We start from the raw sequence: 23101 nt of genomic DNA, 5'->3' as shown, positions 1-23101 counted from the left end.
CTGTTGCTAGATGCAGCAAAATTCAAAATGGGAAAAGAAAATGTGAAAAGGTATCAAGGAATGAAAGTCAGTGGGATTGTCGCTACAACATACCCTGCCATACACCGTTAATTAATTCAACAAATTATTCAAGAGATGCAGCACATTTCAGGGTTCAGGGGTGTCAACCTTGTATTTTGTTTTACTTTTAAAGTTGATTCCCTCCCCATCTCGAGAAAAGGGAACTATAATGTCATTTGCAGAAGATGAAGGACCCGTTTAAGGAAGTGCGAGCGAGAAGAAGACTTAAAACCTTGTACCTTGCGCCTCGGCACTTTGGTTCTCTCCCCCTTCTTTGCCTGTCTGCCCAACCTGATAGTAGGCACTGTCTGCTCCCCGCAAGGTCTCCTTTTTCTGAGAAGAGAGGTCGGGGCTTTTCCCTCCTGTACCACGGAAGAAGGACAGAACTCCATATGGCTTCTTTGCTATAACCAAAGTAAGGACAAAACATTTGGTGCAGCCCACTCCTCATTCATTCCGTCACAAAGCCAAATGAGGCCGCCCTAAGCCCACACAAGACTCCCAGCATATCTAGGTTGTTGCAAAAGGCTCTTTGCAGAATAGCTGGGGGAAGTGTTTTGCTCTTAAAGGCACTGTGGGCCTTAGGAAAAGTGTGTGTGTGTGTGTGTGTGTGTGTTGTTACCCACCAGAGACCTGAGATGAGACATAATCATCTGTAGCTGAGTAAGCCAAGGAAGTTGCTTTTTCACAATGCAGGTGTGAAATGAACATTGCAAATACCTAAAAGACTGGACTAGATTTAGCGGAACTAAGTAACAGGTGGATAGATTTGGGCTGAATGCTAGGGGAAATTTCATGATGGCAAGAAGATCGTTCGAAGAGGTCACCTGCTACCTGTGGTTCAAGTTAAGTAGAACTTGTATTTAAAAACCATTTTTAAAAGCCTATTGCCAATCACTCCCCTGCATCACCAGTTAATCTATATGACCAGTGACATGTGGCAGCCCTAGCTCAAAGCCAGCCACAGAAACTAGCTCTGGAATAGACAGAATATGAAGGAAATGACTGCCATAAAACCAGTGAGCCATTATGACCCTCCCTAGACTTGTTGGGGTCTTCTGCCCTAATCCATCCAATATCTTTTGAGGTGAGGCCATGTTGGGAGAAAGCAGCTACCCCAGAAGCAGCTGTATGGCAAAGGAGTTAAAAAATCCACCATGTCATTAAGCTAAGAATCCACTCTGCAGTGAACAGGAGAACAGGAAATTTCCTAGCTTCTTAAAGCAGCACTCCCCCCACCAAAAAAACCCCCTCTGTCTTAAAAGGCTTTCAGGATCTTCTATTCTTTCAAAGAATTGTAATGGAATTCTAAGTCAGCAACTATTTTTCTTTTAACGGTTGCTGAACACATTCATCATCACAATTTGGAAGACCCACACCACAGCGGTGTCTGCAAGAAAAATTACTTGAACATAGCTAGCAGTAGGTGGAGTTTTCACATCAATATTACGATTTATAAACACTGCAAGGTTGGTACAGAATAATGATAAAAGGTTAGGCATGCCTCAGCTAGCATATGCTGAGATTTGATTTTCAATATTTGGTTTTCTTTGCTAAACCATCAAGTCCTGAAGCTACACTGTTTGCACCTCCAAATTAAAAACACGACACCACAAACTCTTTAAATTCTTACGCTGCTCTGCCTCAGTTGTTTGGCTTGACTGCCCCATATTCATCTCAGGTAGTCGAACTGGACTGCTGTTCTTGGCTCTGCTTTCAGCCAGACTAGAAGGGGCAGAAAAAAAAGCATTTTGGGTCACTATGTTTTTACAATACAGCTGATGTAAATACAACCGCATTGTCATGGCTCATAAGAAGGAACAGTCTTCACCAGCAGCTTCCAGGCTCCAAGGTCACGGCAAAAGTTCCTTCAGAGGATATAAAGGGCCCTTCTGAATTAGATCAAGGTCTCATCAAACCCCACATTCTCCTGCCCCCCCGCCCCCCACACCTTCATAACAGCAGCCAGCTGGGTGCTTCTGCAAAGCTCACAAGGAGAGCACAAAAGCAAAAACGTTCCCTTTGTTTGCTCTCTTGGCAAGGGGCATTCAGGAGTAGGCTGGCCCTGGAACTGGAGGTTCAGCTAAGAAATGGCTGTTGATAGGCAGATATGCTTCAATGATTTAATCTCAAGCTTCATGTGGAGGGAACCCTGAAGAGCCAGAGACCAGGGACCAAAACCATACTGAACTGATGGAGAGAACATTGGGTTTAGCAATGCCAAACTCATGTCCTTGGAGGCTGTGGCGTTTGCCCCTAGGATGCGTCAAGGAAAGAGTTAAAAATGGGTGTGATGTGATTGGCCAGTGAGAATGTAAGGGGGGGAGTAAAAGATAGAGGGGAGGTTTTGAAAAAGTCAGTTGAGGTTTGGGAGTTGGGAGCTGAGGCTTGGGTGTTGGAGAAGGAAGAGGGTGGAATACGCAGTGGGTTGGTTGAGTTGTATTGTGAGAGAGTGAGAGGAATTGTTAGGGAGTTAGATAGATACAGTGGTGCCTCGCAAGACGAAATTAATTCATTCAGCGAGTCTTTTCGTCTTGCGCGGTTTTTCGTCTTGCGAAGCACGGTCAGTCGCAACTGCACCTCTTCAAGCGGTTTTAAGAAAAAAGGAAACAAACTCGCAAGACGTTTTCGTCTTGCGAAGCAAGCCCATAGGGAAAATCGTCTTGCGAAGCAACTCAAAAAACGAAAAACCCTTTCGTCTTGCGCGTTTTTCGTCTTGCGAGGCATTCGACTTGCGAGGTACCACTGTAGTTGGGAATAATTCAGTTTGAAGTTGTAGGAACTAAGATTTAAGAAACTGTCAAGAGAAAAATAAACCGAAACCATACACTTATTCCTGCACTTAAAAATAAACTTGATTATTTGTTTATGTTAACAACTGTCTGGACTCTGTGTGTCCCCATGAGAAGCGGGGTGGTGGCAGCGAAGGGAAAAAAACGCAGTGGTGTCACAGAGTCAATAGACTGTGAAACGTCCAGGGGCCCTGTGTGAGCCAGAGACCAGGGACCAAAACCATACTGAACTGATAGAGAGAACATTGGGTTTAGCAATGCCAAACTCATGTCCTTGGAGGCACTTCATCTGTTGTGATAAGATGTAGTTTATCTCCCGCTTGGACTACTGCCATGCGCTCTACGTGGGGCTACCTTTGAAGGTGACCCGGAAACTACAATTAATCCAGAATGCAGCAGCTAGACTGGTGACTGGGAGTGGTCACCGGGACCACATAACACCGGTCCTGAGAGATCTGCATTGACTCCCAGTACGTTTCCGAGCACAATTTAAAGTCTTGATGCTCACCTTCAAAGCCCTAAACGGCCTCGGCCCAGTATACCTGAAGGAGCGTCTCCACTCCCATCATTCAGCCTGGACACTGAGGTCCAGCAGTTCCCTCCCTGTGAGAAGTGAGGTTACAGAGAAGCAGGCAGAGGGCCTTCTCGGTAGTGGCGCCCACCCTGTGGAACACCCTCCTACCAGATGTCAAGGAAATAAACAACTATCTGACTTTTAGAAGACATCCAAAGGCAGTGTTGGGATTCGCAGGATACTGAGTAAGTCTGCAGGCTTCAACAGGATGATGCAATACTCTGTGAAGTGCTGGGTCAGAGTGACTCAGCGGGGATGTGATTGGCTATCACCTGTTTTAAAAAGGAAAGCCTGCTCAACAGTGTGTGTGGTGGTCGTTGTGCTGTGGTGTGGTGTGGTGTGGTGATGCTGTGGTGGAGAGTATTCGTTTGCCTTAAGGAGCAGGTACTCTGTATGGACTGTTTTTGTAAATACAGTGGTGCCTCGCAAGACGAAATTAATTCGTTCCGCAAGTCTCTTCGTCTTGCGAGTTTTTCGTCTTGCGATGCACGGTTTTCCATAGGAATGCATTGAAAATCAATTAATGCGTTCCTATGGAAAACGCCTTCCCCCGACCTCTTCTGGCGGGCGGCATTTTAAAATCGCCCGGGACAGCGGAGGACTTCTCCGCTGTCCGGGGCGATTTAAAAGCCCCTGGGAAGGCAGGCAGGGGGGACAAAGGCTTTCTCGCCCCGCCGCTCGGCTTCGGGACATCGTTCCGATGCCGGGCGGCGGGGGGAGGCTTTCTCGCCCGGCCGCCCGGCTTCGGGACATCGTTCCGATGCCGGGCGGCGGGGGGAGGCGTTCCTGCCCCACCACCCGGCATCGGGACGATGCCCCGATGCCAGGCGGCGGGGGGAGGCGTTCCTGCCCCACCGCCCGGCATCGGGACGATGCCCCGAAGCCGGGCGGCTGGGGGAGGCGTTCCTGCCCCACTTCCCGGCATCGGGACGATGCCCCGAAGCCGGGCGGCTGGGGGAGGCGTTCCTGCCCCACCGCCCGGCATCGGGACGATGCCCCGAAGCCGGGCGGCGGGGGGAGGCTTTCCCGCCCGGCTTCGGGACATCGTTCCGATGCCGGGCGGCTGGGGGAGGCGTTCCTGCCCCACCGCCCGGCATCGGGACGATGCCCCGATGCCGGGCGGCGGGGGGAGGCGTTCCTGCCCCACCGCCCGGCATTGGGACGATGCCCCGAAGCCGGGCGGCTGGGGGAGGCGTTCCTGCCCCACTTCCCGGCATCGGGACGATGCCCCGAAGCCGGGCGGCTGGGGGAGGCGTTCCTGCCCCACCGCCCGGCATCGGGACGATGCCCCGAAGCCGGGCGGCGGGGGGAGGCTTTCCCGCCCGGCCGCCCGGCTTCGGGACATCGTTCCGATGCCGGGCGGCTGGGGGAGGCGTTCCTGCCCCACCGCCCGGCATCGGGACGATGCCCCGATGCCGGGCGGCGGGGGGAGGCGTTCCTGCCCCACCGCCCGGCATCGGGACGATGCCCCGAAGCCGGGCGGCTGGGGGAGGCGTTCCTGCCCCACTTCCCGGCATCGGGACGATGCCCCGATGCCGGGCGGCGGGGGGAGGCGTTCCTGCCCCACCGCCCGGCATCGGGACGATGCCCCGAAGCCGGGCGGCGGGGGGAGGCTTCAAAAGCCGTCCGGGGGCTTTTAAATCGCCCCGGACAGTCCCGGGGCGATTTAAAAGCCCCCGGTTAGGCAGGCTTTGCCCCCCCTGCCTGCCTTCAAAAGCCGTCCGGGATAGCGGGAAGCGCTTCCCTGCTATCCCGGACCGCTTTTAAAATGCTGGCGGTGGGGAGCAAAGCCTTTCGCCCCCGCAGGCCTTCCTGGACCTCTTCTGAAGTCCGGAGGGGGGGAAAAGGCTTTGCTCCCCACCGCCAGCATTTAAAAAAAGGTCCCCGAGATTTCCCTATGGGCTTTCGTCTTGCGATGCAAGCCCATAGGGAAAATCGTCTAGCGAAGCGTCGCAAAAACCGAAAAACCCTTTCGTCTTGCGGGTTTTTCGTCTTGCGAGGCATTCGTCTTGCGGGGCACCACTGTACCTGTATATAGCTCACATTAAAAAGACTGCACTGGGAAAAACCTGGGACTCTGAGCGTTTCTGCTAAAAGCGCCGCGAGGAATTCGCGACAGGCAGCTCTGTTTAGGGAAGTTTTTAATGTTTGATCTTTTATCATATTTTTAATATTCTGTTGAAAGCTGCCCAGAGTGGCTGGGGAAACCCAGCCAGGTGGGCGGGGTATAAATAATAAATTATTATTATTATAGAAAAAATGTGGCTGTGAAGAAAACCTGGTCACAATGAAGCTCAGCCTGCTGACCATATAACACTGAACAAAAAGTGAAGTTTGTAGTAAATCTGAACGGTGTCAGGGGACTTCTGCACTACTTCACTGCTCTGCAAGTGGATAGATAGCAGACTGTCTCACCTGTTAGCCTGGAGTCCCTCTTCAGGATTGCTCTTCAGAGACACTTTGGACAATTCATCTAAGGCATTTCTGTATTCCTTACAGCTGAAGAGTAAAGCAAATACAGTGTGTTATACCAACTGTCCAACGCAGCTCAAAGTGTGACAGGCAAAGACAAGAGGATTTAGGTTTGCCTCCTGAGCTAGATGCACACTTGTGTCTGGGCTGCGACATTTCAGATTGCAGGTGAGGGTTCACAAGGTGCAATGCCCTGTTGCAGAGCCTCCATATAAAAAATGGGCATGTCAGAGAGAAGGTTTAATGAGGCTGTTTCTTGGCATGCTAGTTTTCAATTGGGGGGGGAGTTTATTAGGGGTGGGGGAGAAGGTACGTAAGAACATTCAACCATGTGAGCCTCATTCAATCTGAAGTGATAAGGACCCAGATACTAGGGAGGCAAAAGCCTATGGAAAGAAGCAAACAGAATTTTAAACTGCTTAATTAAGACACAATTAAGAGCTTCTGCTAGTGCTGTGTCTCTGGAGGCCCTAACTGCATATAAAAGGTAAAGATAAAGGGACACCTGACCGTTAGGTTCAGTCGCGGACGACTCTGGGGTTGCAGCGCTCATCTCGCTTCCAGGTCATGTGGCCAGCATGACTAAGCCGCTTCTGGCGAACCAGAGCAGCGCACGGAAATGCCGTTTACCTTCCCGCCAGAGCGGTACCTATTTATCTACTTGCACTTTGACGTGCTTTCGAACTGCTAGGTTGGCAGGAGCAGGGACTGAGCAACGGAAGCTCACCCCGTCTCAGGGATTCAAACCGCCGACCTTCTGATCGGCAAGCCCTAGGCTCTGTGGGGTAAAAGTGTTACTGGTCTTACTTTTAGCCTGCCTCATCAAAAAACGTTCAAGCTTTTTTACACATGCACACCTGTCAAATGAACATCAGAAAGCCCACTCTTCAAAGCATGCTAAAGTCACTTGACATAAAGCCAGCCATCAAAAGGTCACTGGGTGTTTTTATGAAAAATGCTCAGGCTTGGCTAATTGTCAGAGGAAAGAGTTCCATTAGCCTCACCTGTTAATGTACCTAATATACAAGTCTCTAAAATATTATGAATCTTAGCAATGTTCCTCATTGCACATGAAATGATACAGAGGAGGTAGCACTTCATTTCCCAAACGTGGAGGTAAGAAGAAAAAGACGCTGTAAACCAGAGCACAACAAACCAACATACCTGAGAGCAAAGGCTATGATGGAGCTTGGTTCCTTTTCACAAACGGCAATAGGGACACGTTCGTGCTCATACATTAAGTAATGTTTGTCAGGCTCACTGCATTGAGAGCACAACAGATTAAGCTATAATATATTATACGTTCAGAAACAAGCAATTCTACATTAACAGATCTGCCAGCCAAAAAGATAGACGATAAATAAACTTTCCTTTGTTCAGGCTGTAGCAACATAACTGGAGCAGAGCTGAATTGTCAAACTGTAATGGTTTGCTACATATATATATTTCTATTCATGTTACAGAGGGATGTGTGTTTTGATTACAGTCATACCTCAGCTTAAATATTTTCGGGTTGCGCTCCGCGGTGACCCGGAAGTAATGGAGCGCATTACTTCTGGGTTTCGCTGCTTGCACAGACGCTCAAAATGACATCACGCGCATGCGCAGAAGCGTCAAAACACGACCCATGCACATGCAGTCGCATCTTACGTTCGTTTCAGGATGCAAACGGGGCTCCGGAACGGATCCCGTTCGCATCCACTGCACTGTTTTTATACTGATTGTGTTTCGTGGGTGTTGTTAACTACCCTTGCAACTGACCCAGAAGAGTGTGCTGTGTTTTGCAGAGGAAGGCTGCAGAAAATACGCAAGCAGTGCAGCTTTTCAACCCTTCTTAAACGAGCCAGAGGGACCATCGGATTGCACTAAAGGCCTTTCAAACCTGAGATCATTTGCCAACCTGGTGTATTTTTAGTTTGTTTTCCACCTCGTGACATTTTTGTATGAAAGTGTGGTGTGTGTGTGTGTGTGTGTAATAAAGGAGACCTTTATAGCAGAAGACCTTTTAGTGGCTGTTAGTAGGGGCCACTAGGCAGCCGTCCCTGCGCTAAGCCTGGCCTAAGAGCATTCAGTTGGCTACCTCTGACTATTACTCCATAGGAATGTTTATGAACATCATTTCACACACCTCACAATCAGATGTATAACGATAAGCAGCCACATGCAACACAGTCAAGACAGCAAAATTCGGCTACCTGGGAAAATACATGGTGCACTTGCTCCTAAGTAGTGTTGATTGTACTTACAAAGGGGATGGGATGGGACTGTAGCTGTTTCCAGGTAACAAATTAGCTAGGATAGCTTTCATGGTGGACTTTTCTTTCACCTGGCTGTCCGTGGACCCCAACAAATGCCCATCAAAGACATCTGGAAGAATAATAAACCATACGTCTCTCAATATTGTTAAAACACCAGTTCCAAGATTTGCTTATTCTGGGGACGTTCAGAAGTCACCGGTTATCTCTATTGTATTGATTGGTTCAGCTATTAAATTATTATCCAGTAACGCCACTGTTTCTAGCAAGACGACTGCAAAGAGATCACTATGATTTTAATATACCTCACAGTGCCAAAAATCAGTCTCGGGACTTTTGATAAGTCTTGTGCTTGGGTCAACGTGAACAAAATGTACATGTCTAAAAAACCTCTGCAGTTCTGAAAAAAGGAGGCATAAGCCCACAAAACCTGAATGCTGAAAATGGCAAAACTCTCAGTGATGCTGAAATGCAACTCCCTCCTCAACACCCCATTTTTGCTCACACAGTACACGTAGAAAGGGCATGTGCTAAAGGAAGAAATGGCAAGCCTGCCATGAAGATAATTCATTGAATAAACGGTGGAAGAGGACTGGAAGAAGTTTAAGAACTATCTGCAGAAACACTGTAAAGTGTACGAATGCTAAAATGATGTTGGATATGAAATAATATGGCATCAGTGGTACAGTGTTAAAAAATACGTAAAACATGTAATAGAAAAAGGGTGGAAAAATAAGGTTATATTATGTCAAAGTAAACAATATGTTAAAGGTGTTTAATTATAAGGAGGAAAGATTGGAGACATAATAGAAGTGATTACAATAACCAGAAATGAGTTTTGAAGAAGGGTAAGGATTTGCTGTATCTGATTGGACAAAGAGGAATACAAAAAAGGGAGGCGTGAGGAGGTCAAGAAAGAAAATTTTGTAAACATGAGTCTGAAAACTGGAGTTTTTGTTTTTAACTTTTTATTTTCTTTTTACTTTTTTATGTGGTGTACTGTTTTTGCTGTTTTGTGTTGTTTTGATGTTTCCTTTGTTTTTGGAAAAATAAATAAATATATTATAAAAAAAGAAGATAATTCATTGAATAAACACATTTTTGGTTACGTGGTTCAGCCGGCAGGAGGGGACGGGGAAGCAGAAGAAAGGCACTACTGAGGATGGTACCTTCCGAGCCGCTGGCGATGTCTGCTTCTGACTGTGCATTGGCAAAAGAGGTTCCTCCCGTCAGCTGGTCCGACACGACTTCCGGAGGGGTAGGGAGCTGGAGAAGGGAAGAGCTTGTGGAGCTTTGGCTCGACAGGGTTGTCAAGAAACGGTCCTCTGCAAAATGGGGGCGGGGTGGGAGAGAACCATACACCCAGTTAATTACTTAAAAGCTGACCCAACATACAAGCAGTATATTTCTGAAGGCATTCCCTATTTCCCTCTTGCGAATTATTTAGAATAGGTTAGAAAAAGGAAAATGGACGCCCAAATAAGCATCCCTCCCATTTTTATCACTTGCATTGCCCTTAATCTGCAAGAGGAAGCAGCCAATTCTTCCTATTATCTATCTATCTATCTATCTATCTATCTATCTATCTATCTTTCTATCCTTAAAATTCCATATAGCTAAACTTGTAGAAAAATGAATGTTGCAGTAAAAGGCTAAAGATTTATACGATCTGAAGAGAAAACAGACTTTAAATAAAGAGGACTTAAAAAAATAAAAAATAAAAGGTAACAGCCAGGGTCAGGAGAGAGAAATAAGACCAGAGGGATATCAGTAAGAGCGTTTTCTTAGCCTGAGAGAACCAAGATGCGGAAACTAAAAGAAAATGAGCTGAGATTTAGGCTTGGGTCTTCTGATGCCAGCTTATTTACTCCTGAACACGCATGACAGAACAGTCCAATTACACTGAAACAACCTTGCCATCTAAGATCTATGGACTGAATTATTTTAAAAACAGAGATCTCGGTGATGTTGCACTGAGAGTAAAATGGGCATTTTCTTCAGCTCACTGCCAGGCCTGCACAACTTGAGGCCAAGATGACTGCAGCTCACTAGAGCCACAAATGGCAGCCTGCCAGGTATTCAGCAGCCCCCCCTCCCCCCAATTTGCCTGCCAACCCGGGACTTAAGTGGTCTAGGCGGGTCACAAGTTGTGTGGGCATAGCTTAACACAGTGTTTTTCAACCTTTTTTGGGCAAAGGCACACTTGTTTCATGAAAAAAATCACGAGGCACACCACCATTAGAAAATGTTAAAACAAATAACTCTGTGCCTATATTGACTATATATAAAGTAATTCTCTTGAATAGGAATCAAATAAACACAAAGAAAGTATTTTATAATTACTTTATTATGAAATAGTAAGTAAACAGAAATATGAAAAATTATAATATACGTTATTTTTAAATCTTTCGAATTTTTCAATTTTTCCCACAGCACACCAGGCAACATCTCGTGGCACACTAGTGTGCCGCGGAACAGTGGTTGAAAAACACTGGCTTAACAGAGACACTGAATGAACCTATTACTCAATTCTAGGCAGTGTTCAAATTATGGGACAAGGGAGGGGAGTCTGTCATTAAATCAACAAGCACTGCATGGCAGTGACACACAGCTAATAACGTTGAACTTTGAACTCTTGACCAGTGAAATCTCTGCACCAGCCAGACACTCAAAGGAGGAGTCTGACTTTTTTCTTGGCTGGAATTTTCAGGAATTTTTTACTTGCTTTGTGAGAATATGAAAGGAGTGACAGTGTACTGCAATGGCAACAAATCAGTGTGATATTGCGGGGACGCTAAGCATTCCAAAAAGTGGATTTAAGTAAGCATAAGGGTACTGTGCAAAAGGACATTTCCATTTCCACATGAGACATTTCCTTTTCCTCATCTAACCCAAGGAATATTTATTAATAAAGTAAGGTAAAGGTAAAGGGACCCCTGACCGTTAGGTCCAGTTGCGGACGACTCTGGGGTTGCGTCGCTCATCTCGCTTTATTTGCCGAGGGAGCCGGCGTACAGCTTCTGGGATGCAAGCTTAGTGAGGGGCATTCAGAGGCAGCCTAACAAGTACAGTGGTGCCTCGCAAGACGAAATTAATCCGTTCCGCAAGTCTCTTCGTCTTGTGGTTTTTTCGTCTTGCGAAGCACGGCTATTAGCAGCTTAGCGGCTATTAGCGGCTTAGCGGCTATTAACGGCTTAGCGGCTTTAAGAAAAAGGAAACAAACCCGCAAGAACTCACAAGACGTTTCGTCTTGCAAAGCAAGCCCATAGGGAAAATCGTCTTGCGAAGCAACGCAAAAACCAAAAAACCCTTTCGTCTTGCACGTTTTTCGTTTTGCGAGGCATTCGTCTTGCGGGGCACCACTGTAAATGAAAGGCTGAAGTTTCTTAGAGAAGGCAAACATACCTTTCTCGCCATTTTGTAGTGCTGGAGAAACATTGCGAGGAGAGGCATCCATTGAGCTGATCTGTGGAATAAAAAGTAATCTGAGTTTGCCTGTTCTCCTTTGGACTGATTGGAGGCAATACGGATACCAAAACTTACGCTGATATTGCTACACAAAAGTTACCTAACCCAAAAAAGTTACTCTATTCTTTTTACTGTGGAAACTGGAGTGGGGCTTCAGGGCTTCACACCTATGCACACTTATTTGGAAGCAAGGAAGAACATAAAACACAAGGAAAGCCCTACTAGATCAGACAAAAGATCAGTCAACTCCAGCATCCTACTGTCACAGGGTTCAATCAGAGGCCATGGGGAAATCTGTAACTGAGTTCCTCTTATTGGACTCACTCAGTGGGACTCAAATCCAATCATGCTCAGCGCCAAGCCATAAACTCAGAAGACGAAATAATCCCCGGAATTTCAGGCTGTCATGCAATCTGTCAGCCCGTTTACTTGTATCACCCAGCAAGCCGGCTCATCAGCACCTGCATGGTGGGAACGCAACTACCGTATTTTTCGCTCCATAAGATGCTCCTGACAATAAAGCGCACCTAGTTTTTAGCGGGGGAAAGCAAGGGGGGGGGAATTCTATGCAGAGCATGTAAGCGGCTCTCGCTTTTCTTGCTTTAAAGCAAGCAAAGCGAGAGTTGCTTACATGGCTTCTCTCCCGCTTTGCGCAGCTCTCACATTGCTTGCCCATCCCTCCTCCCACCTCGCTGTAAAGCGAGGCAATGCTGGAACAAGAAGAGGAGGAGGAGGAGGAGGAGGAAAGGGAGCCCTTACACGGAGCCCCTTCCATCCCTCATCCCACTTCGCTGAGAAGCCAAGAGCAAGAGCGACAGACGGGAGCCATGGCTCCGGCTGCAGAGGTATCCCTCAGCTCACAACTGCAGCGGTAGCCGAGGGATCCCTCTACCGCCCAGTGCATTCGCTCCATAAGACGCATAGACATTTCCCCATACTTTTTAGGAGGAAAAAAGTGTGTCCTATTGAGCGAAAACCCCTTCATGGATCACTGCCTTGCCGTGGCGAAGGGGCTTGAATAACCTAGAGAAGCTATGAGCTATGCTGTGCAGGGCCACCCAAGATGGACAGGTCATAGTGGAGAGTTTTGACCAAACGTGATCCACCTGGAGCAGGAACCGGCAAGCCACTCCAGTATCCCTGCCAAGAAAACTCCATGGACAAAGACAAAAGGCATATAAAAGTTATGACACTGGGAGATGAGCCCCTCAGGTCGGAAGGCGTCCAACATGCTACTGGGGAAGAGCGGAGGACAAGTACAAGTAGATTCAGAGCTGATGAAGCGGCTGGGCCAAAGCCAAAAGGACGCTCAGTTGTGGATATGCCTGGAAGCAAAAGGAAAGTCCAATGCTGTAAAGAAAAATATTGCATAGGAACCTGGAATGTAAGAACCATGAACCTGGGTAAGTTGGATGTGGTCAAAAATGAGATGGCAAGAATAAATATTGACATCCTGGGCATCAGTGAACTAAAATGGACGGGAATGGGCAAATTCAGTTTGGATGACCATCATATCTACTACTGTGGGCAAGAATCCCGTAAAAGAAATGGAGTAGCCCTCATAGTCAACAAAAGAGTGGCAAAAGCTGTACTGGGATGCAATCTCAAAAATGATAGAATGATCTCGATACAAATCCAAGGCAGACCTTTTAACATCACAGTAATCCAAGTTTATGCACCAACCACTGGTGCTGAAGAAACTGAAATTGAGCAATTCTATGAAGACTTACAACACCTTATAGAAATGAAACCAAAGAAGGATGTTCTTCTCATTATAGGGGATTGGAATGCTAAAGTAGGGAGTCAAGAGATAAAAGGAACAACTGGCAAGTTTGGCCTTGGAGTTCAAAACGAAGCAGGGCAACATGGACATCACCAGATGGGCAGCATCGAAATCAGATTGATTATATTCTCTGCAGCCAAAGATGGAGAAGCTCTACACAGTCAGCAAAAACAAGACCTGGAGCTGACTGTGGCTCAGATCATCAGCTTCTTATAGCAAAATTCAAGCTTAAACTGAAGAAAGTAGGAAAAAACCACTGGGCCGGTAAGATACAATCTAAGTCAAATCCCTTATGAATACACAGTGGAAGTGAGAAACAGGTTTAAGGATTTAGATTTGGTGGACAGAGTGCCTGAAGAACTATGGATGGAGGCTCATAACATTATACAGGAGGCAGCAACAAAAACCATCCCAGTGAAAAGGAAATGCAAGAAAGCAAAGTGGCTGTCCAACGAGGCCTTACAAATAGCGGGGGAGAGAAGGCAAACAAAATGCGAGGGAGATAGTGAAAGATACAGGAAATTGAATGCAGATTTCCAAAAAAATAGCAAGGAGAGACAAGAAGGCCTTCTTAAACGAGCAATGCAAAGAAATAGAGGAAAACAATAGAATGGGAAAAACCAGAGATCTGTTCAAGAAAGTTGGAGATATGAAAGGAACATTTCGTACAAAGATTACCGTAATAAAAGACAAAAGTGGAAAGGACCTAACAGAAGCAGAAGACATCAAGAAGAGGTGGCAAGAATACACAGAGGAATTATACCAGAAAGAAATGGATGTCTCGTACACCCCAGGTAGTGTGGTTGCTGACCTTGAGCCAGACATCCTGGAGAGTGAAGTCAAATGGGCCTTAGAAAGCACTGCTAATAACAAGGCCAGTGGAAGTGATGATATTCCAGCTGAACTATTTAAAATATTAAAAGATGATGCTGTTAATGTGCTACACTCAATATGCCAGCAAATTTGGAAAACTCAGCAGTGGCCAGAAGATTGGAGAAGATCAGTCTACATCCCAATCCCCAAGAAGGGCAGTGTCAAAGAACGCTCTAACTACCGCACAATTGCACTCATTTCACACTCTAGCAAGGTTATGCTTAAAATTCTACAAGGCAGGCTTAAGCAGTATGTGGACTGAGAACTCCCAGAACAGCAAGCTGGATTTCGAAGGGGCAGAGGAACCAGAGACCAAATTGCAAACATGCGCTGGATTATGGAGAAAGCTAGAGAGTTCCAGAAAGACATCTACTTCTGCTTCATTGACTATGCAAAGGCCTTTGACTGTGTCGACCACAGCAAACTATGGCAAGTTCTTAAAGAAATGGGAGTGCCAGATCACCTCATCTGTCTCCTGAGAAATCTCTATGTGGGACAAGAAGCTACAGTTAGAACTGGATATGGAACAACTGATTGGTTCAAAATTGGGAAAGGAGTACGGCAAGGTTGTGTATTGTCTCCCTGCTTATTTAACTTATATGCAGAATTCATCATGCGAAAGGCTGGGCTGGATGAATCCCAAGCCGGAATTAAGATTGCCGGAAGAAATATCAACAACCTCAGATATGCAGATGACACAGCCTTGATGGCAGAAAGTGAAGAGGAATTAAAGAACCTTTTAATGAGGGTGAAAGAGGAGAGCGCAAAATATGGTCTGAAGCTCAACATCAAAAAAACGAAGATCATGGCCACTGGGCCCATCACCTCCTGGCAAATAGAAGGGGAAGAAATGGAGACAGTGAGAGATTTTACTTTCTTGGGCTCCATGATCACTGCAGATGGTGACAGCAGTCACGAAATTAAAAGATGCCTGCTCCTTGGGAGAAAGGCGATGGCAAAGCTAGACAGCATCTTAAAAAGCAGAGACATCACCTTGCCAACAAAGGTCGGTATAGTTAAAGCCATGGTTTTCCCAGTAGTGATGTATGGAAGTGAGAGCTGGACCATAAAGAAGGCTGATCGCCGAAGAATTGATGCTTTTGAATTATGGTACTGGAGGAGACTCTTAAGAGTCCCATGGACTGCAAGAAGATCAAACCTCTCCATTCTTAAGGAAATCAGCCCTGAGTGCTCACTGGAAGGACAGATCCTGAAGCTGAGGCTCCAATACTTTGGCCACCTGATGAGAAGAGAAGACTCCCTGGAAAAGACCCTGATGTTGGGAAAGATGGAGGGCACAAGGAGAAGGGGCCGACAGAGGACGAGATGGTGGGACAGTCTTCTCAAAGCCACAAACATGAGTCTGACCAAACTGCGGGAGGCAGTGGAAGACAGGAGTGCCTGGCGTGCTCTGGTCCATGGGGTCACGAAGAGTCGGACACGACTAAACGACTAAACAACATTGAGCGAAAAATACGGTAACTTCTAGCGTGTGCAATGTTTTAGGAGCTGTGCTGGAAAAGCTCGGTCTGTGTCACATGTCCCCTCCAGAGACACTTCGGAAGATCGGGAGGGGACACAAGCGACACTTGTTCATTCTGCGCATGCAAACCAGTCTCCCCCGGGAAATATGTGCTGCTCCTGTATGGAGCTGTGCCTCAGCAGGCCTAGAACATGAGTAGGGAGCCTGAACCCTGGTGGCCAAATCCAACCCGTGAGACTCTCCTCAGGCCACACCCTCTCCTTAGCCTGCCCTGGGCTCTCTCCTGGCTGGAGCGTGTCCTTCAACTGCGCAAACGCCTCTTGCTTGGCCTGGACAGATGGAGAGATGTGTGGGTGTATGTTTGCAGAAACCTGTGACTTTTCCATGGCTGGAATGCCTCCTACCATACACAGGTGAGAACGGCACCTGTTCCGCTCTCCACTGTTTGCCCCTTGCTTTATGCACGTCTGCCAGGTGGCCTCTCTAAGGTTACTCATGAAAGGGGGGGGGCTTGGAGCTGGAAAATGTTCCCCACCCCTGGCCTAATAAGAATTGCAGTTTCAAATTCATTACTATGAAGAAAAGAAACCAGTACCTTACTGTCTTCACCTTGCCTCAGTCTCCCAGGGCTAGGTGGCACTGAGGGGCGTTTCCGCCCTTTCTCTTGCTGGAAGAGATCTTGTAACCTACAATAATAATAATTATTATTTATTATTTATACCACACCCATCTGGCTGGGTTTCCCCAGCCACTCTGGGCAGCTTTCAACAGAATATTAAAAATATGATAAAAGACCAAACATTAAAAAACTTCCCTAAACAGGGCTGCCTTCAGATGTCTTCTAAAAGTTAGATAGTTGTTTATTTCCTTGACATCTGGTAGGCGGGCGTTCCACAGGGCGGTTGCCACCACCGAGAAGGCCCTCTGCCTGCTTCCCTGTAACCTCACTTCTCGCAGTGAGAGAACCGCCTAAAGGCCGTGGGTGCTGGACCTCAGTGTTTGGGTTTAACAATGGGGATGAGACGCTCCTTCAGGTATACTGGGCCGAGGCCATTGAGGGCTTTCAAAGTCAGCACCAACACTTTGAATTGCGCTTAGAAACATACTGGGAACCAATGTAGGTCTTTCAGGACCAGTGTTATATGGTCCCAGCGGCCACTCCCAGTCACCAGTCTAGCTGGTTTCCGGGTCACCTTCAAAAGTAGCCCCACACTACCTTAATGTTTACAACAGGGTAAACATTAAAAATGTTTTGATTCAAACATATATTTCAGTGGCTGTGTGGCTTAACTGTGAGTAGGATGTCTGTATGTTTACAGTAATGCTATCCCTCTCAAATTCACACTAGGGTCTACTTGAAAGACAGCCTGCGACTGACAAATTGAAAGGGGGAAAAAACCCCTACTTTGTAGAGAAAGTCTATCTATGCCACAGTACTGAAATTACGCACCAACCAGGGCTATCCAATGAAGGGGGGAAATTTCAGGGGGCTGTGTCATGGCTGGTGATCGCAGGAGCACCAGAAATTTAATAGCTGCCACTCACTCACCTGTTATTCCAAGCTTGCAGCATCTCACAGAGGCTCTGTTTTTTGGCTATTAGAGATTCAGAAACCGACTGCAGCTGCTGAGGAGTGTCAAGGGACGAAGAAAGCATCCTAGCTTGGATTTTCTCTATCCAGTTGCGAAACTCGACTTCCTCCATCTGTCCAAGGACAGGGATACAAACATTGCAATGGCTCTTCTCAGGCAAAGACCTACCCATGACCTGTCTGCAATGTCTCTTCCTAGCAAGCTATCAAACACAGATCAAACTTCCAAGAAAGGGATGCTTATTTCTGCTGAGGACTAATACTGAGTCCTCAAAACCCATCTTTTTAAAAACAAAAACAAAAAACAGCAGGGAAAGATTTACCGTAGCCAAGTACTTCAGCTACAACTCTGCCCCTCCAACTACTCTTTTTATTCATAATTTTCTATTTTATACATTTCAATAATTTTACAATCATTTTAACATTTCGAAACTCAACTTCCTTCCCCCTCTTTCTGCGGTTCCTTAAATTTATTTTTTATATTTTCTGCATATTCCAAATTAATTTAACTTAATTATTCATTCATCTACTTTAAATGTATACGCTTATAAAACTGCAGGTTATTACAATAATCCTGCCAGGGTTCCTATCTGTTTACAATTTATTTGTAAATGTTCAATAAACCATTTCCATTCTTTTATAAAAAGTTTGTTATCTTAATTTCTAATTTTTCCTGTAAGTTTTGCCATTTCTGCATATTCCATAAGTTTCTTTCATTGAGACTTCTTCTTCTTTCCATTTTTGGGCAAATAGCATTCTTCTGCCGTAGTGGCATACATGAATAAATTTCTATAGTTTGGATACTTCTGTCCCTATAATTCCCAAAAGGAAAGCTTCTGGGTTCTTTTACAGATGTTATTTTAAACATCTTTTTCAATTAATTATATACCATTTCCCACTACTCTTTATTGAGAGAGAACTCAAGAACAATGCCCAAAGTGCTCTCAGCTCCCCCAGAAGTTGTTAGACTACGACTCCCATCATCCCTAGCTATCAGGACTAGTGGCCAGGGATGATGGGAGTTGTAGTCCAACCACATCTGGGGGATCCAAGGTTGAGAAGGGCCGGCTGAGAGTGTAGAACTGCTGTCCTCCACACGCCATTCTCTTCAGCCTCATGTAAGCTGCACTCTGGCTCTGCTGGCTGTGATGCAAGAATCGAAAGCCTGCTACGTTTAGCAAACCTGTAACATTGCGTAGAATTAGCGTGCTTTTCTCCACAGAATACATCAAAAATATGTTACCTCCTTTTGGGCAAAAAGATCCTCCATCTTCTCCTCTCTTGATTTGCTAAACGTATCTGTTTTCAGAGAGGTGAGGCGCTCGTCCACGGCAATATATACCTGAGACACCCTAAAACAATGAGGCCACAGTTTGGAACGGAAATGCACACCTTTCAGGTTTTGCCACAATACACCCAAATGTCCCCGTTGAGAATTTAATCTTGAATATTATGGGATGTGATTATATACCTGTTGAGCCTGAGCTACTCTAGGCAGCTTCATACATGGCATATACGATACTTTGAGATAGCACAAAATCATGGGTATCCTCACAGAAATGTAATTACATGGTAAAACACACATGATAGCACATCTGTGCAGCTCATGGCTTTGGGTTTTTTTGAGGTGAGATGCTTCACTGCCCTGCAAAGCTTTTATGCAGAACTATGCAAAATGATAAAACAAAACAAAATGCTTGATTTCCTTTGCATTACATAAATGTAATCAGAACTTGGATTTTGTCCAAGTGCAAATTTTCAGCTTTTTAAAATATAGGGTACACACAGCCCTGAATGCATCATAAAAGGTTAAAATAAAGAACCCCTGATACTTAAGTCCAGTTGCAGATGTCTCTGGGGTTGTGGTGCTCATCTCACTTTACAGGCTGAGGGAGCCGGCATTTGTCCGCAGAAAGTTTTCCGGGTCATGTGGCCAGCATGACTAAGTCGCTTCCAGAGCAGCGCACGGAAACGGCATTTACATTCTCACCGGAGCAGTACCTATTTATCTACTTGCACTTTTTGGCGTGCTTTCAAACTGCTAGGTTGTCAGGAGCAGGGACCGGGCAATGGGAGCTCACCCCATCGCAGGGATTCGAACCGCCAACCTTCTGATCGGCAAGCCCAAGAGGCTCAGTGGTTTAGACCACAGCGCCACCTGCTTCCCTACAAATGCATCATAGCTGTTGTCTAAAGGAACTATAAGGCATGTCAGATTCCACCTATCAGATGTAAATATTCTTGCATTGGGGTAGAAGGCTCTCAAAGTTTAGAGTGTACAACTATCACAACAAAGAGGTACACTTCTGAGATGCAAATGTGGATCTTGAACTAGGGGAAGGGCCAAGCATTCTTCTTATCGCTTATCACATCTCCCAACCAAGTCAGTGCATCTACTGCCTCTTTGCTGAGAAGTGGCTGGAAGAAGGAACTTAAGGGGGATGTGAAGTTCTACCGACTGCAATATGTCAACACGTTGTAATTACTTTTCATAATCAAACCCCGAATCTGTATAGGGTCAGCGTTACATAGAATCATAGAATCATAGAGTTGGAAGAGACCACAAGGGCCATCGAGTCCAACCCCCTGCCAAGCAGGAAACACCATCAGAGCACTCCTGACATATGGTTGTCAAGCCTCTGCTTAAAGACCTCCAAAGAAGGAGACTCCACCACACTCCTTGGCAGCAAATTCCACTGTCGAACAGCTCTTACTGTCAGGAAGTTGACCTAGCTGTGCCCACAAGAATATCCCTGAACAGCTCAGAACATCCTGGAACACAAATCACAACTGCCACATCAGGAACAAACCACTGAGTTTCTTTTGGAGCAAAACAAACTGCAATCGCCGGTTCAGGCATAATGCTAAGCAAAGGACCGCGGTTTGTTGCTCCAACCTGCTCTAAGAGAAAGAGGAAGGCAGGTGGCGTCTCGTGGCAAACCATGAACTATCAGTTATTGCAACATGAGAACACGACCAATCCAATGCAGTTAAAGAGCCATAATGGAAATGCCATTATCAGGTTAGACATACACTAATCTGGAGGGGGAAGTGGAGAGAACAGATGCAGATACTTACTTTTGAGAAAAATCCTTCAGGTCCTGAAGCATGGCAACCTTATGCGGAACCTGACGTTTGATGTAGATCTTGGGATTTGGAACGCACACTTCTAGCAACCGTATAGGAGAATAACTAGGAAGAGAACATAACGCATCTTCAAACTGGGCCACATTGTTAACGCAGGCGTCGTTCTGTATGGTGTCTGAAATTCAGGACCCCTAAATTTTAACAAACTGGCTTGTGAATTGCCCGTAAGACAGAATCAGAAACGATGGTTTGAAGAGGACTGGAAAACACCAGTTTCTGCTAACAGCGGTCATGCCTCCTGCTCAAATACGGGAAAATAGAGAAGCTGGGATAAGTTGAGTTGTTGGCTGCTAATATTTTATTCAGAACAAATAAACAAGAATAATTTGAGGGGGTGTAGCTTAGAAACTATGTTCTTTGTGTACCAGATTAAAAACAAGAGCGGGGTTTAAAAAATCACGCTTGAATGTTTATGTAATAATAATAATAATAATAATAATAATAATAATAATAATAATAATTTATTATTTGTAGCCCGCCGATCTGGCTGGGTTTCCCCAACAACTCTGGGCGGCTCCCAACCAAATATTAAAAACACAATACAGCATGTTGAGCAAAGCAATCCTATATGGAGCCAAGGAGGAAGGGAGAAATGGATCCACTGCCTGAGATCAAGTCCTGCCAAGGCAGAAGGCTGGTGGGTGTCTCTTTCTTCCTCTGTGCTAGTCCAACTCTAGGTTGGCATAGCTGAGGGGCCTGAGCACTGGTCCTCTCGGGGTATCTAAAGCTATCAGCACTCCACACCCCAAACGCCCTGTTTCAGGGTCATGTGCTACTGCAAACAGTAGCTTTTTGAGCGCCTGGGCAGAGTCAGGGTCTCTGCCACAGTGAAGCCCCATCCAACAGCCCTCATCTCCATCAGTGGACACTGGCAAAGGCACCTACATGCCATTCTGCCTGCCCTCCCCACCCCCCAACACCATCGCTGCAGTAGATAGGTTACAACTCTTCTTAGCATGAAAACAAAAGATGAAAGTAAAAATTACCTACATCAAAAGATCACCGAAATTTAGAATTATAAAAATTGTGATGGTGTTTTGCTGACCCACTAAGAATATGGCTTGTGGGCTTTATGATTTGGTATTCCACACACCCTAACAAAACTAATTGTGTTTGATTGTTTTCTTTCAATTGTTCTGACTATGTTTAACCCTTATTTGCTTTACTGGCTAATTCTACTCAAAATAAAAGTGATTATTATATTTAAAGGATGACATGTTACTCCATATATTTATTGTATTTTTGATTACAGAGGTTTATACGAATATGTATTTCTTAAAATAAAAAGTAAATAAAATAAAATCAGGCCACTTATCTCCTGAATTTGCAGAGGGAGGTAATACACCTTTGGAGGGAAAGCCTTCTTACCTGAAAGAGGCCACCATCTGATTGTAAGAGAAGTACTGGTGGTAGTCATGATGTATGGAGTGCCCACAGGGCTCCGCGTTGGCCCTTCGGGTGTATTGGTGCCCGTAAAAGCGCAGCTCAAGGTATTTGGCAAAGGACATGGACCAGGAGTCATTGGAAAGCGGAACTACTGGTGTTACCTGGAAAAAAGTTAGTGGTTTTATCTGAGCACTTTGGCGACACGCAGAAAAATCCATGCAAGCCACATCTATGACTTAACATGAGTTTCAGCAGTTCTTGGGTGTGACTTAGAATCTACAACACGCCCGTGCATAGCTTTGATTTATGTAGGAAGGAGTCAGCAAAACAACAAGGCCAGCACACCTCTAGATAACAGTTGTCACTGGGACAGAGGTAGCAAATGAAACTGCTGACTTGGAAGTCTGGCTGCAGAAAAACACAACCTCAAAAAGCACAAATAGTCCATATTGTGGCACACTCTCTCACAGCATGAAAAAAGCACTGCTGGTGCAGTCTGTTCACATCAATTTATTATGCTGCTGCTAGGAGGTCTCCAGTTGAAATCTCACTTCTGCACATAAACATATAGGACGGGGCTTAGGCAAGCTGCTACCGCCCAGCCTCAGTCACCCACCTGTATTATGGGTATACTGTTCCTTGGCACACACCACTTTAAGAACTATGAAGTACAGCAGAAGATTAGAGTATGTAAAAAGCGTAGCATAAATGCAAAGTATCGTATTCAGGCCTACTAACTTAATTTTAAGTTCAAATGCAGTATTTTTATACGGTGTAACAGAAATGATTTCACGTGGAAATGCAAAGTCTCTCTAACAAACGCTAATAGCCAGAAGTGGTTTAGTCATGCTGGCCACATGACCCGGAAAAGCTGTCTGTGGAAAAACGCTGGCTCCCTCAGCCTGAAGCGAGATGAGAGCCACAACCCTGTAGTCGCCTTTGACTGGTCTTAACCATCCAGGGGTCCTTTAGCTTTTTTACCTTTACCATTACTCTACTTAGAAAGCAGCTCTTTTTAAGAAGGGTGATCTTCACACATCACAAGTGCATAAGAATGCTGCCCCAGCAGTTCATGAATTATCAGCTCTTAAATTCCATCTTTGAGGGTCTTCTTCCCCTGCTCCCACAACAAAGGTCTGTCAAGAAGTCCAATCCATGTCTCATGGGCTGCAAAGCCAGTTCCAAAAGCAGTATTTCCTTGCCCCGCAGGCGTGAAT

The 23101-nt window shown here is 45.8% G+C and overlaps 1 protein-coding gene across 5 annotated transcripts in view; it reads right to left on the bottom strand.

Annotated features, from left to right (window-relative positions):
- The window catches only part of PIKFYVE (phosphoinositide kinase, FYVE-type zinc finger containing), a 97712-nt gene that overhangs the window by 11294 nt on the left and 63317 nt on the right, over positions 1–23101 (bottom strand). For 4 of the 5 annotated variants that reach the window (XM_081898135.1, XM_081898134.1, XM_081898138.1 and 1 more), the window contains 12 exons: positions 21867–22045; positions 20430–20543; positions 18595–18703; positions 17310–17464; positions 16356–16446; positions 11559–11619; positions 9323–9478; positions 8145–8265; positions 7063–7158; positions 5842–5925; positions 1694–1785; positions 300–464 (listed from right to left, as the gene is read on the bottom strand). In XM_081898135.1, coding sequence (XP_081754261.1) covers positions 300–464; positions 1694–1785; positions 5842–5925; positions 7063–7158; positions 8145–8265; positions 9323–9478; positions 11559–11619; positions 16356–16446; positions 17310–17464; positions 18595–18703; positions 20430–20543; positions 21867–22045 — 1423 coding nt within the window. The remainder of the gene's footprint in view (positions 1–299; positions 465–1693; positions 1786–5841; positions 5926–7062; positions 7159–8144; positions 8266–9322; positions 9479–11558; positions 11620–16355; positions 16447–17309; positions 17465–18594; positions 18704–20429; positions 20544–21866; positions 22046–23101) is intronic. The other variant, XM_081898136.1, reaches the window with a different exon arrangement.

Source organism: Podarcis melisellensis, assembly GCF_964234715.1.
Source record: "Podarcis melisellensis genome assembly, chromosome: 1".
Taxonomy (NCBI): Eukaryota; Metazoa; Chordata; class Lepidosauria; order Squamata; family Lacertidae; genus Podarcis; species Podarcis melisellensis.
Note: the sequence above shows the minus strand (reverse complement) of the source record. Positions and strands in the feature narration are given on the sequence as shown.